General features: G+C 48.1%; 1 protein-coding gene across 1 annotated transcript in view; it reads right to left on the bottom strand.

The window, feature by feature from the left end:
* Positions 1-14,035, bottom strand: part of arfgef2 (ADP-ribosylation factor guanine nucleotide-exchange factor 2 (brefeldin A-inhibited)) — a gene marked incomplete at its 3' end in the record, with an annotated part of 89,269 nt that overhangs the window by 1,163 nt on the left and 74,071 nt on the right. The window contains exons 33-38 of the mRNA XM_079490810.1: positions 13,883-13,940; positions 13,356-13,464; positions 12,848-12,987; positions 8,000-8,174; positions 3,150-3,288; positions 340-457 (exon numbers count right to left, since the gene is read on the bottom strand). Coding sequence (XP_079346936.1) covers positions 340-457; positions 3,150-3,288; positions 8,000-8,174; positions 12,848-12,987; positions 13,356-13,464; positions 13,883-13,940 — 739 coding nt within the window. The remainder of the gene's footprint in view (positions 1-339; positions 458-3,149; positions 3,289-7,999; positions 8,175-12,847; positions 12,988-13,355; positions 13,465-13,882; positions 13,941-14,035) is intronic.

The raw sequence follows: 14,035 nt of genomic DNA, 5'->3' as shown, positions 1-14,035 counted from the left end.
GCAAGAACAAAAAAAACATGGCAATACATCACATACATAAAAAGTAGTTATCATGAAACATGGGTAAGCTAAGAACGTAACAGTGGAATATCTATATAATGAAACTGTACGTATATAAAGTGCTATGTCTACATAAAATGCAATTCTAGTGCTGTCTACATACAATGCTATACGTCTGTATAAAATGCTATCTAAGATATAAGTTGAGCCTTTGCATATGCCTGTAAGGTCGTCGGGGCTAGTATAGGGCAAGTGCTACGGGCCATGATGGGAGTCTGAAGAGGTGGGTTTTCAGACTACGGCGGAAGGTTGAGAGTGAGTCTGCGGTTCTGCAGTTACCTTGTGGTCCGACAGTCGTAGTGTCCTGGTGAGCAGCAGCATCAACAGGCTGGTCCAGGCCTCTCTGTGGCTCTCTGACGTCAGGCCGATGAAGTATGCCAGAGCTTCACTACACACCCTGAGAACACAGCACACAGGTATAGAGCTTCACTACACACCCTGAGAACACAACGCACAGGTATAGAGCTTCACTACACACCCTGAGGACACAATGCACAGGTATAGAGCTTCACTACACACCCTGAGAACACAACGCACAGGTATAGAGCTTCACTACACACCCTGAGAACACAACACACAGGTATAGAGCTTCACTACACACCCTGAGGACACAATGCACAGGTATAGAGCTTCACTACACACCCTGAGAACACAACGCACAGGTATAGAGCTTCACTACACACCCTGAGGACACAACACACAGGTATAGAGCTTCACTACACACCCTGAGAACACAATGTACAGGTATAGAGCTTCACTACACACCCTGAGAACACAATGCACAGGTATAGAGCTTCACTACACACCCTGAGGACACAACGCACAGGTATAGAGCTTCACTACACACCCTGAGAACACAACACACAGGTAGAGCTTCACTACACACCCTGAGAACACAACACACAGGTATAGAGCTTCACTACACACCCTGATAACACAACACACCCTGAGAACACAACACACAGGTATAGAGCTTCACTACACACCCTGAGAACACAATGCACAGGTATAGAGCTTCACTACACACCCTGAGAACACAATGCACAGGTATAGAGCTTCACTACACACCCTGAGAACACAATGCACAGGTATAGAGCTTCACTACACACCCTGAGAACACAACACACAGGTATAGAGCTTCACTACACACCCTGAGGACACAATGCACAGGTATAGAGCTTCACTACACACCCTGAGGACACAACACACAGGTATAGAGCTTCACTACACACCCTGAGAACACAATGCACAGGTATAGAGCTTCACTACACACCCTGAGAACACAACGCACAGGTATAGAGCTTCACTACACACCCTGAGAACACAACACACAGGTATAGAGCTTCACTACACACCCTGAGGACACAACGCACAGGTATAGAGCTTCACTACACACCCTGATAACACAATGCACAGGTATAGAGCTTCACTACACACCCTGATAACACAATGCACAGGTATAGAGCTTCACTACACACCCTGATAACACAATGCACAGGTATAGAGCTTCACTACACACCCTGAGAACACAATGCACAGGTATAGAGCTTCACTACACACCCTGAGAACACAACACACAGGTATAGAGCTTCACTACACACCCTGAGGACACAACGCACAGGTATAGAGCTTCACTACACACCCTGAGAACACAATGCACAGGTATAGAGCTTCACTACACACCCTGAGAACACAATGCACAGGTATAGAGCTTCACTACACACCCTGAGAACACAATGCACAGGTATAGAGCTTCACTACACACCCTGAGAACACAATGCACAGGTATAGAGCTTCACTACACACCCTGAGAACACAACACACAGGTATAGAGCTTCACTACACACCCTGAGAACACAATGCACAGGTATAGAGCTTCACTACACACCCTGAGGACACAACACACAGGTATAGAGCTTCACTACACACCCTGAGAACACAATGCACAGGTATAGAGCTTCACTACACACCCTGAGAACACCAAGCACAGGTATAGAGCTTCACTACACACCCTGAGGACACAATGCACAGGTATAGAGCTTCACTACACACCCTGAGGACACAATGCACAGGTATAGAGCTTCACTACACACCCTGAGAACACAATGCACAGGTATAGAGCTTCACTACACACCCTGAGAACACAATGCACAGGTATAGAGCTTCACTACACACCCTGAGAACACAACACACAGGTATAGAGCTTCACTACACACCCTGAGGACACAACGCACAGGTATAGAGCTTCACTACACACCCTGAGAACACAACACACAGGTATAGAGCTTCACTACACACCCTGAGAACACAATGCACAGGTATAGAGCTTCACTACACACCCTGAGAACACAATGCACAGGTATAGAGCTTCACTACACACCCTGAGAACACAATGCACAGGTATAGAGCTTCACTACACACCCTGAGGACACAATCCACAGGTATAGAGCTTCACTACACACCCTGAGAACACAATGCACAGGTATAGAGCTTCACTACACACCCTGAGGACACAATGCACAGGTATAGAGCTTCACTACACACCCTGAGGACACAATGCACAGGTATAGAGCTTCACTACACACCCTGAGGACACAATGCACAGGTATAGAGCTTCACTACACACCCTGAGAACACAATGCACAGGTATAGAGCTTCACTACACACCCTGAGGACACAATGCACAGGTATAGAGCTTCACTACACACCCTGAGGACACAATGCACAGGTATAGAGCTTCACTACACACCCTGAGGACACAATACACAGGTATAGAGCTTCACTACACACCCTGAGAACACAATGCACAGGTATAGAGCTTCACTACACACCCTGAGAACACAACACACAGGTATAGAGCTTTAGTCGACTAAAACTACAGCAGACTAACACTAAAACACTCCAGGTGACTAAAATGTGACTAAAACTAAATTAAATCTATTCAAAAGACTGGCTAAAACTAAATCAACATTTGCTGTCAAAACCAACAGTGATTTGTAGCACTTTATAATTCCTCTGTTGTCTGCATGCCTGTGAACATCAGTTCAAACAGGTGCCGATACATTTCCACTAATGATGGTGTCACTCACAGCAGCAGGCGTGTCTGGATGTCAGGCCACGAGGCCTGCAGCTGGGGGTCAGAGTACATGCGGAACAGGATCCTCAGACTGCACGCCAGGCTACTGGTCTCCTGCTTCAGCAGGTTGGGCTTCGACTTCCCTTTGAACCCTGTGGAGAGGGAGGGAGGGGGGGGAGAGAGAGAGAGAGAGAGAGAGAGAGAGAGAGAGAGCGAGAGCGAGAGCGAGAGCGAGAGCGAGAGCGAGAGCGAGAGAGAGAGAGAGATAGGGAGAGAGGGAGGGAGGGCGAGAGGGAGGGAGGGAGGGAGGGAGAGATAGGGAAGGAGATAGAGTGAGGGAGGGAGGGAGGGAGAGATAGAGAGGGAGAGAGAGAGACGGAGAGATAGAGAGATAGATAGAGAGAGAGAGAGATAGGGGGAGAGAGAGAGAGAGAGAGAGATAGAGAGAGGGAGAGAGGGAGAGAAGGAGAGAGGGAGAGAGGGAGGGAGAGATAGCGAGAGAGGGAGGGAAGGAGATAGAGGGAGGGAGGGAGGGAGGGAGAGATAGCGAGAGAGGGAGGGAAGGAGATAGAGGGAGGGAGGGAGGGAGAGATAGCGAGAGAGGGAGGGAAGGAGATAGAGGGAGGGAGGTAGGGAGAGATAGAGAGGGAGAGAGGGAGAGAAGGAGAGAGGGAGGGAGGGAGGGAGGGAGGGAGAGATAGCGAGAGAGGGAGGGAAGGAGATAGAGGGAGGGAGGTAGGGAGAGATAGAGAGGGAGAGAGGGAGAGAAGGAGAGAGGGAGGGAGGGAGTGAGGGAGGGAGGGAGGGAGGGAGGGAGGGAGAGATAGCGAGAGAGGGAGGGAAGGAGATAGAGGGAGGGAGAGATAGAGAGGGAGGGAGAGAGAGATAGAGAGGGAGAGAGGGAGAGATAGAGAGGGAGAGAGGGAGAGAGAGAGACGGAGAGATAGAGGGGGAGGGAGAGATAGACAGAGGGAGAAGTCATGTTTCCATTAAACCATGGTATTGTGCAATAATTTTTCGCAAAAAGGCTTTTGCGCTTGAAGGGGGTGGATTTTGGTCTATATCGGGGAAAAAAGGAAATGTGCAAATGGGGTATCATGGAAACACTTACGGGAAAGGTTTTTAATTAGCAAAGGCTTAATGGAAAAGCACCTACAGAGATAGAGAGAGGGACAGATGTTCTTTTTGTTGGTGGCTCGGGACCCATTTGTGGGTCACGGAAACATTTTTATGGGTTTGTTTATTTTTGGTTCCTGCTACATTTTGCTTTTAATTATTATTGTTTCAAAACATTTAAAAAAGCCCATTCCCAAATTAATTAAAAACAAATTCAATTTCATGAAGAAATCAAAGAAAAAAAATCAAAGAAATTCCATAAATTACAAAACACATTATTTAAAAAGTAGTGAAAATGGCAGATGGACAAGCTCACAACGTAGTGCGAAGCGTCGCGTTGTGAGCTTGTAGATCTGCTATTCTTTTACTAGTGTGGGTCCCGGCCGGGGCAAACGTCTAATCTGTCTTTTGGGTCACGACTCACGACCTAAAATGTTTGGGAACCACTGTGTAATGGATCAGAACCAGCAACAGGCATCCACAGAGCCCAGGATGGGACCACAGAGCCCAGGATGGGACCACAGAGCCCAGGATGGGACCACAGAGCCCAGGATGGGACCACAGAGCCCGGGATGGGACCACAGAGCCCGGGATGGGACCACAGAGCCCGGGATGGGACCACAGAGCCCGGGATGGGACCACAGAGCCCGGGATGGGACCACAGAGCCCGGGATGGGACCACAGAGCCCGGGATGGGACCACAGAGCCCGGGATGGGACCACAGAGCCCAGGATGGGACCACAGAGCCCAGGATGGGACCACAGAGCCCAGGATGGGACCACAGAGCCCAGGATGGGACCACAGAGCCCAGGATGGGACCACAGAGCCCAGGATGGGACCACAGAGCCCAGGATGGGACCACAGAGCCCAGGATGGGACCACAGAGCCCAGGATGGGACCACAGAGCCCAGGATGGGACCACAGAGCCCAGGATGGGACCACAGAGCCCAGGATGGGACCACAGAGCCCAGGATGGGACCACAGAGCCCAGGATGGGACCACAGAGCCCAGGATGGATCAACCACAGAGCCCAGGATGGATCAACCACAGAGCCCAGGATGGGACCACAGAGCCCAGGATGGGACCACAGAGCCCAGGATGGGACCACAGAGCCCAGGATGGGACCACAGAGCCCAGGATGGATCCCATGCCTGGAAAAGAACAGGACATGTTCTTATTTTAGCTACAGTCTAGGAGGTCACCCCGGTGTGTTTGGGAAGCTTCCAGAAGTAGATTTCTAGTTACATAATCGTCATTTTGTAATTCTAGTCAAGGCAAGACAAATGAAGGTGGTTCAGGCATCTAGTCCAGATGCTTCCTGACCGGCACACAGTGGCGTATCCAGGAATTACATTTTGGGCAGGCAAGATGTGTTAATTGTCGTCCGCCCGCGCACAATCGTAGCACTAGGGCATTAAGCAACTAGTCGACTAGTAAATCCACTAGTCGACCTTGTTGGTACTAGTTGACTAGTTAAGAAGAAAAAAAAGTTTATTTTTTCCCCGATTTTGTAGGCCTCAAGATCAGGTAGATTATAGTTACCATGTACACCGTTTTTAAATGTACAAATATTTATTTCCAACATAATAGGTAGTACTAGTAGGTAGATAATAGGTAGTTAAACAACTAGTCGACTAGTAAACTAGGCAACTAGTCAACTAGTAAAAATGACAAGAAGTGAATGCCGTACGTAGCACTAAAGGTTTTCAAAGAGATATACCTGCCAGACGAGTATAGGATACAAAGGCTGAAAGGCATACATTTACATTCCAACGGGTGATGGATGAGGGTCGCGCTCTACCGCAACGGCCAATCAGCTGTCCACTAATAGTTCTCAGGTCTCGTTTTTGTTTCTCATTGTATGGATTTTGGCCAGGCCAGAAATGGGTTTGGACAGGCCTGTCCTCGCCTTATTGTAGATACGCCTCTGGCTGCACATCCATCTCTCTAGGCAGGTCCTTGGGGGACGAGTCACTCCGACTGCAAGTCATTGTGACGCCTCTGGCTGCACATCCATCTCTCTAGGCAGGTCCTTGGGGGACGAGTCACTCCGACTGCAAGTCATTGTGACGCCTCTGGCTGCACATCCATCTCTCTAGGCAGGGCCTTGGGGGGCGAGTCACTCCGACGTGCAAGTCATTGTGACGCCTCTGGCTGCACATCCATCTCTCTAGGCAGGGCCTTGGGGGACGAGTCACTCCGACGTGCAAGTCATTGTGACGCCTCTGGCTGCACATCCATCTCTCTAGGCAGGGCCTTGGGGGGCGAGTCACTCCGACGTGCAAGTCATTGTGACGCCTCTGGCTGCACATCCATCTCTCTAGGCAGGTCCTTGGGGGACAAGTCATTGTGACGTGCTAGTCATTGTGACGCCTCTGGCTGCACATCCATCTCTCTAGGCAGGTCCTTGGGGGACAAGTCATTGTGACGTGCTAGTCATTGTGACGTGCTGCTAAATGCTGAGATTCATGTACTCATTGTTCTGTCTGATTTGCTGCCCATGTTATGCTCTATTGTCTTGTTATCTTAATGTTACTGTTTTGGTTTGTTTTGGTTTGAAACCATTTTGGACTGAGGACGATTCTAAAAAGCCCTCTAAATCCTAACATAAGCTTTCTGAAAAACTTCAAATATTGATATAGTAGCATCAAGGTTTTATGATTTTTGAATACTGTACATACTATACAGAACCCCAAGAGGGGTTGAAACCAAAATAAAGCATAAAACAGCCCAACCTCTGACAGTTCACAGAATGTCTGTGTCATCAATAAGGGCGAGGCAGAAACCCCTGCCATGTCCCTCAGGAAATCCCAGCAGGGCCTACCATTGTTTTTCCTCCGGAGCAGTGCACTATTAAAAGTAATATTAATCTATTTAAAGCTATAAAAGCAATAATATGAAGAGAACGCTCGCAAAAAATGTAGTCTCTGTGACACATCTAGGGGCCGCAATCTGCATTCAAAGATTTTCCTAGAATCTTTGTCATTGGTCGATTTGCCTGTCTACTTCCTGATTGGTTAGTCATTGCGACCAGGTTTTTTTTTCGACCAATGACACAGCTTTGCTTTTGCTTAATGACATATTGCTTATAGCAGCTTTAAGTTTTGATCAACATCAATTTTCTCATGGTCTGTGTGAATAAATAAGGTTATGATGAGTTATGGTCCAGCATTCATCATCAAGGCCCAACGTTATCCAACCTCTGACCAGCTGCTGCATCGGCCCAAGCTGTAGGCTACACCAGTGGCTCCCAAAGTGGGGTCTGGGGACCCCCAGGGGTCCTTGAGGGAGTTCCAGGGGGTCCCCAGCTAAATGATAGTTTGGAACCAAATGGACCCTTATGGTTCTGTAACTGAGATTGTACAAATGGAACGGGTCCATTTGGTTGCATTTGTACACTGTCAGAGTTAAATGAACATTGATTTTACACTATAAATTGGGGGTCCCAGAGATAGAAATGCCAAAAGGAATGAGGGTCCGTAGACTAATGCATGTCAAACTGGGGGAAATTGAAATTAAACAGGTTGAGAATCACTGCTAGAGCCGTAACAATCTTCTCTCATGGGGGTCCCTGGCATATCTGTATCTGGGGTCCGCGGGATAATTGGTGTCAATTTGGGGGTCCTTGACATGAAAAAGTTTGGGAACAACTGGGCTACACGACGACAAATAGCTGGGCGATTACATTATGCTAAAATGCTTAAGATTTACAAAATGGACAAAAAGGATGTTTTTTGCGTGGTTTACCTGCTCTCCAGAGTGCCGTCCTCTGCTCATTGTTGGAGTTGAAGTCCTTGGCGAAGGTGTGCGACTCCAGCAGACAGTCCAGCAGCTTGAAGAGGTGCTGGGAGGCCATCTGTCTGTACATGCCCTGGTCAGAGCCCTCCACCGCCACCACCTCCGTCTCCTCTAGAGCATCTCTCTGTAAGGAGGAGGAGAGACCATAGAGACCACACCCTTTAATCATCTGTCTGTACATGAACTACATGCCCTGGTCTGAGCCCGGCTCCACCGCCTCCACTGCCACCTCGGTCTCCTCTAGAGCATCTCTCTGTAAGGAGGAGAGACCATAGAGACCACACCCTTTAATCATCTGTCTGTACATGAACTACATGCCCTGGTCTGAGCCCGGCTCCACCGCCTCCACTGCCACCTCGGTCTCCTCTAGAGCATCTCTCTGTAAGGAGAGACCACACCCTTTAATCATCTGTCTATACATGAACTACATGCCCTGGTCGGAGCCCTCCACCGCCACCACCTCTGTCTCCTCTAGAGCATCTCTCTGTAAGGAGGAGAGACCATAGAGACCACACCCTGTATCATCCGTCTGTACATGAACTACATGCCCTGGTCTGAGCCCGGCTCCACCGCCTCCACTGCCACCTCGGTCTCCTCTAGAGCATCTCTCTGTAAGGAGAGACCATAGAGACCACACCCTTTAATCATCTGTCTATACATGAACTACATGCCCTGGTCTGAGCCCGGCTCCACCGCCACCTCGGTCTCCTCTAGAGCATCTCTCTGTAAGGAGGAGAGACCATAGAGACCACACCCTGTATCATCCATCTGTACATGAACTACATGCCCTGGTCTGAGCCCGGCTCCACCGCCTCCACCGCCACCTTGGTCTCCTCTAGAGCGTCTCTCTGTAAGGAGGAGAGACCATAGAGACCACACCCTTTAATCATCTGTCTGTACATGAACTACATGCCCTGGTCTGAGCCCGGCTCCACCGCCTCCACTGCCACCTCGGTCTCCTCTAGAGCATCTCTCTGTAAGGAGGAGAGACCATAGAGACCACACCCTTTAATCATCTGTCTGTACATGAACTACATGCCCTGGTCGGAGCCCGGCTCCACCGCCACCACCTCAGTCTCCTCTAGTGCGTCCTTCTGACAGGAGGAGAGACCATGGATGCCCTTTAGTCAAAACCTCCCCTAAGTACCACCTCCGAATGGGTTAAAAATGTGGTGCAACTCCGTGTGGGGGTCCCCGGAACTTCCAGACCCACATTGTCACTGTACTGTATTGTCACAGCCGACATCATCATATATACAGTTAATATGAGTGTGTGTGTTAGGCTGCACAACAGTGACACTTGCTGATGAAAACCAACCAAACGCTAATTTCATGCTCGGACACAGCCAGCCAGATACACACAAAGCTCCACCACTCAAAAAGTGAAATAGGGTGTGGCCTGGTTTCTGGTTTCAGGTGTTATGAGTCGCTTGTCGCTGCCAGTTCACTGAATTAGCTCCTCTTGACCTACTCTACGGTGCAAATGCATAATTAATGCAAACCCACAACTGAACTGCAACGAGATGACATTTATAAAAAAAGGTTTAATTGTTCTGCACTTTATCGAGAATGAACTCTAATGAACTCTGTCGGTCGGAAAACGAGCACGGCGCCTCACTTATCACGCCACAGTCCGTTAACGACCTTGCATCGTAATTGGCTGAGAGGCACTCTAACCCGTTTAGGCCTGACGTCAAAATTAAAAAAAAAATGTCTTCAAAAATCCTGATTCTATATCAGTGGTGCTCAATATTTCATGTCAATGACCCAAGAAATTATATCGACCACCATCTTGAAAATATGTAGTTCCAGTGAGTGACCTCCCAGAAGCAATGTTCGCTCTGAAAGAATATATATTTGCACCACATTTTCACGATTTTTCAAAAATATCAGACCTACAAGCTCGTAGCGCGGCACTCGGTGCCGCGCTACGAGCTTGTAGATCTGCTATTTTTCAATAGCTAAAGTATAACACAATGCTAAAAACACCAAAAGGGGTTCCCGCCCAGAATGGGCTAATGCCATTTCCTCTCCATATAACACAGTACTGCGAACACGTCCACCTTATTTACCTTACTGTAGCCTAGCAACCACCGGCAGCCGTGGGCATTACATGAACAAAGTCATTTTCACTTTCTAATCATAAATTATATTAATAATTAAAACGGACTAATGAACTGAAAGCATTAATGAACTCAAGGTCGTGCTGCAACATGAGATATTGGAATTAAGTGAACAAAGCCCATTGTCTTGTGGTAAAAGTTTTGTTTCCATTTTCAGCTTTCAAACACAAGAAAGTGAAAAAGAACCTACTGCAGACTCTAACCACACCTTGTGGTTAGAGTGTCCACCCTGAGACTGGGAGGTCGGGGGTTCGATCCCCGGCCAGGTCAGACCAAATACTTTTATCTGGTTCCATTTGAACACAGTTACAGAGGGTGCTTACAAATAAAACATTTGAGAACCACTCCTAATATGCCATAGAGTCATAATAAATAATTGTCATACTTATTCTGACGAAAACCTGGAGACTTTACATTCAGTAAAGTGGGTGTTATGATCAAAATGAGAACATTATGATGGTGTGTAAGACAGAACATCTAAAACTCACAAGACCAAGACTTTGCCACAGACTTGTGACCAAATTTGACTGAGGGATTTATTAATTTTCGTTTTTTCATGTCATATGAAAGCAGGGAATCATAGCTTCAAATTGACATATTGGTTGTTCAGTTTGACTAACCAGTTTTGGAGATATGGCTTATAGAGTAATGACTTGCAGAGAAACAGCGCGTTGAGAAAACAGGCTTGTAAGGTTCACTTCTGTATGTGGACTCTAACATTACGCATTTATTTCATATTTACATGTCGATTTCAGCTCTGACACTTATTTCAGACATGCTCTAGTATGTGAAGAGTCTGCCTGTGCTATTAACTAACTTTAAAAAAAGGAAGCTCCTCTGGTGAAAATCAGAAATTTGCGAGATGGCAGACTCTCAGTCAAATCTGGTCACATTTGTCCATGTACACAGTCACATAGACATATAAACGTAGATGCCCTTTCCGGCTCTGGAGCGTATATGTGCTCAAGGGAGGGCTCTGGAGCGTATATGTGCTCAAGGGAGGGCTCTGGAGCGTATATGTGCTCAAGGGAGGGCTCTGGAGCGTATATGTGCTCAAGGGAGGGCTCTGGAGCGTATATGTGCTCAAGGGAGGGCTCTGGAGCGTATATGTGCTCAAGGGAGGGCTCTGGAGCGTATATGTGCTCAAGGGAGGGCTCTGGAGCGTATATGTGCTCAATGGGAGGGCTCTGGAGCGTATATGTGCTCAATGGGGCGTATATGTGCTCAATGTTCCGGCTCTGGAGCGTATATGTGCTCTCTGGAGCGTATATGTGCTCAATGGGGCGTATATGTGCTCAATGTTCCGGCTCTGGAGCGTATATGTGCTCAATGGGGGGCTCTGGAGCGTATATGTGCTCAATGGGGGGCTCTGGAGCGTATATGTGCTCAATGGGGGGCTCTGGAGCGTATATGTGCTCAATGGGGGGGCTCTGGAGCGTATATGTGCTCAAGGGAGGGCTCTGGAGCGTATATGTGCTCAATGGGGGGCTCTGGAGCGTATATGTGCTCAATGGGGGGCTCTGGAGCGTATATGTGCTCAAGGGAGGGCTCTGGAGCGTATATGTGCTCAATGGGGGGCTCTGGAGCGTATATGTGCTCAATGGGCTCTGGAGCGTATATGTGCTCAAGGGAGGGCTCTGGAGCGTATATGTGCTCAATGGGGGGCTCTGGAGCGTATATGTGCTCAAGGGAGGGCTCTGGAGCGTATATGTGCTCAAGGGAGGGCTCTGGAGCGTATATGTGCTCAATGTTCCGGCTCTGGAGCGTATATGTGCTCAAGGGAGGGCTCTGGAGCGTATATGTGCTCAATGGGAGGGCTCTGGAGCGTATATGTGCTCAAGGGAGGGCTCTGGAGCGTATATGTGCTCAATGGGGCGTATATGTGCTCAATGGGAGGGCTCTGGAGCGTATATGTGCTCAATGGGAGCTCCGGCTCTGGAGCGTATATGTGCTCAATGGGAGCTCCGGCTCTGGAGCGTATATGTGCTCAATGGGAGCTCCGGCTCTGGAGCGTATATGTGCTCAATGGGAGCTCCGGCTCTGGAGCGTATATGTGCTCAATGGGAGCTCCGGCTCTGGAGCGTATATGTGCTCAATGGGGCGCAAAACTTCCCTGTGATTCCTTGCGAAGCCCCGCGGAAGCATGAGCGTGCGTCACAGAGAGCATGTTCGGGTCTGTAAGTCCCGGAAAAGATGCGCTGTGATTGGCCAGTAATCACTTGAGTGGCAGCGTGACGTAACGTGCCTTCCACTCTTCCGGCGTACTTCCTCCCCCAGTGTAAATTCTCCCGCCCCTCCTTCAACACACATCGCTCCAACGAACTGCAGCGGCCAATGAGAGGCATCTATTTCTTTAATATCTATGCGTGTACAGACTAGGGCATTAAGCAACTAGTCGACTAGTAAATTCACTAGTCGACCTTGTTGGTACTAGTTGACTAGTTCTTCCCCGATTTTGTAGGCCTCAAGATCAGGTAGATTATAGTTATAGTCACCAATGTACACAATTTTTAAATGTACAAATATTTATTTCCAAAAAAAACTTTAATAGGTAGTTAAACAACTAGTCGACTAGTCGACTAGTGAACTAGGCAACTAGTCAACTAGTAAAAATGACTAGAAGTGAATGCCCTAGTACAGACATGTGTGTGACACCTGGGTGTGACCAACCAACCTGTGCGGCGGCCATGTTCTCGGCATCTTCCTTCTTGCTGGTCGCTGGGAAGAACACGATGTTGTCTATGGTCTGGATCAGCTCCAGCTGCACCACGCACTTTATCAACAGCCCCGCAAACAGCTTCTGGTCCGACACTCCTGCAACGCACAGAAATAAGCACATTGAGATGATATTATGAACCCATTCAGACCTGAGACCAGGTTCTACTAAATGTCTTCCAAATCCTCTTCTGAAAAACCCTATGTTTCAACAGTATGTCAGTGGTTCTCAAACTATGTCATGTCAACGACCCCAAAGATTATATGTAATTGGCCGCCGACCCCCATCTGAAAATACGGTGTCCCAGGGACCTCCCAGAAGCAAGGATTTGAGTTAAAAACTTTCGCTCTGAAAGAAAAGAATTATAGTCAAAAGACATTTTCAAGATGAAGAGAAAAAAAAAGCAGATCTACAAGCTCGTAGCGCGGCACTCTGTGTGCGTGTGTGTGTGTGTGTGTGTACTCACTAGTGTTGGACTTGGTCCTGCAGGTGTCGTCACTAGACATCTGACTGTGTCCTCTCTCAGAGAGCGCCCGGTCGTAGCTGCTCTGTGACTGAGTGTCAAAGTCAATGTCCTGAAAACAGAGACAGAGGACATGTGGCCGTTCACTTGCTGATAGGACGTACATTATCCATGCATTGTCAATGACATTTAATGTCTGTGTTCAGTTCAACACAGACATTACACTCTATAGCTATTTATAGGAGGGGCTAGCGCCGCTCAAAAATGCACATTAGATCTTCTATATCGATATTGCACGACTTTTCACTTCCTCACTAGAAGGAAACCATCAGCTTTCTTTCCAATACGACGGATGTCGCGACAGATCTACTAGTTTGAATACGATGCTGTATTTACTGGAACTATCATCGTACTGTATACTGGAACTATCATCGTACTGTATACTGGAACTATCATCGTACTGCAAAGTAAACCACGTGAGGAAGCTTCTGCTCAACTGGGTTAATGTTTGGATTGTTTGTTTGTTTTACCGTATGCTTGCCATCGCCAGATTCCTCCTCCTGACCGGCCGGTCTCCACGTCAACAAGCTGAGGAGAGAAGCAACCAGAGCAGTGGGATCAGGAGTCTCGTCATGTGACTACAGTAATTATATGCTGTCAGAGCTGTGAGGCACAATCCCAAG

Source organism: Electrona antarctica (genome assembly GCF_951216825.1).
Source record: "Electrona antarctica genome assembly, chromosome: 2".
In the NCBI taxonomy this organism is placed as follows: domain Eukaryota; kingdom Metazoa; phylum Chordata; class Actinopteri; order Myctophiformes; family Myctophidae; genus Electrona; species Electrona antarctica.
The sequence above is the reverse complement of the archived record's forward strand: the minus strand, read 5'-3'. Positions and strand labels throughout refer to the sequence as shown.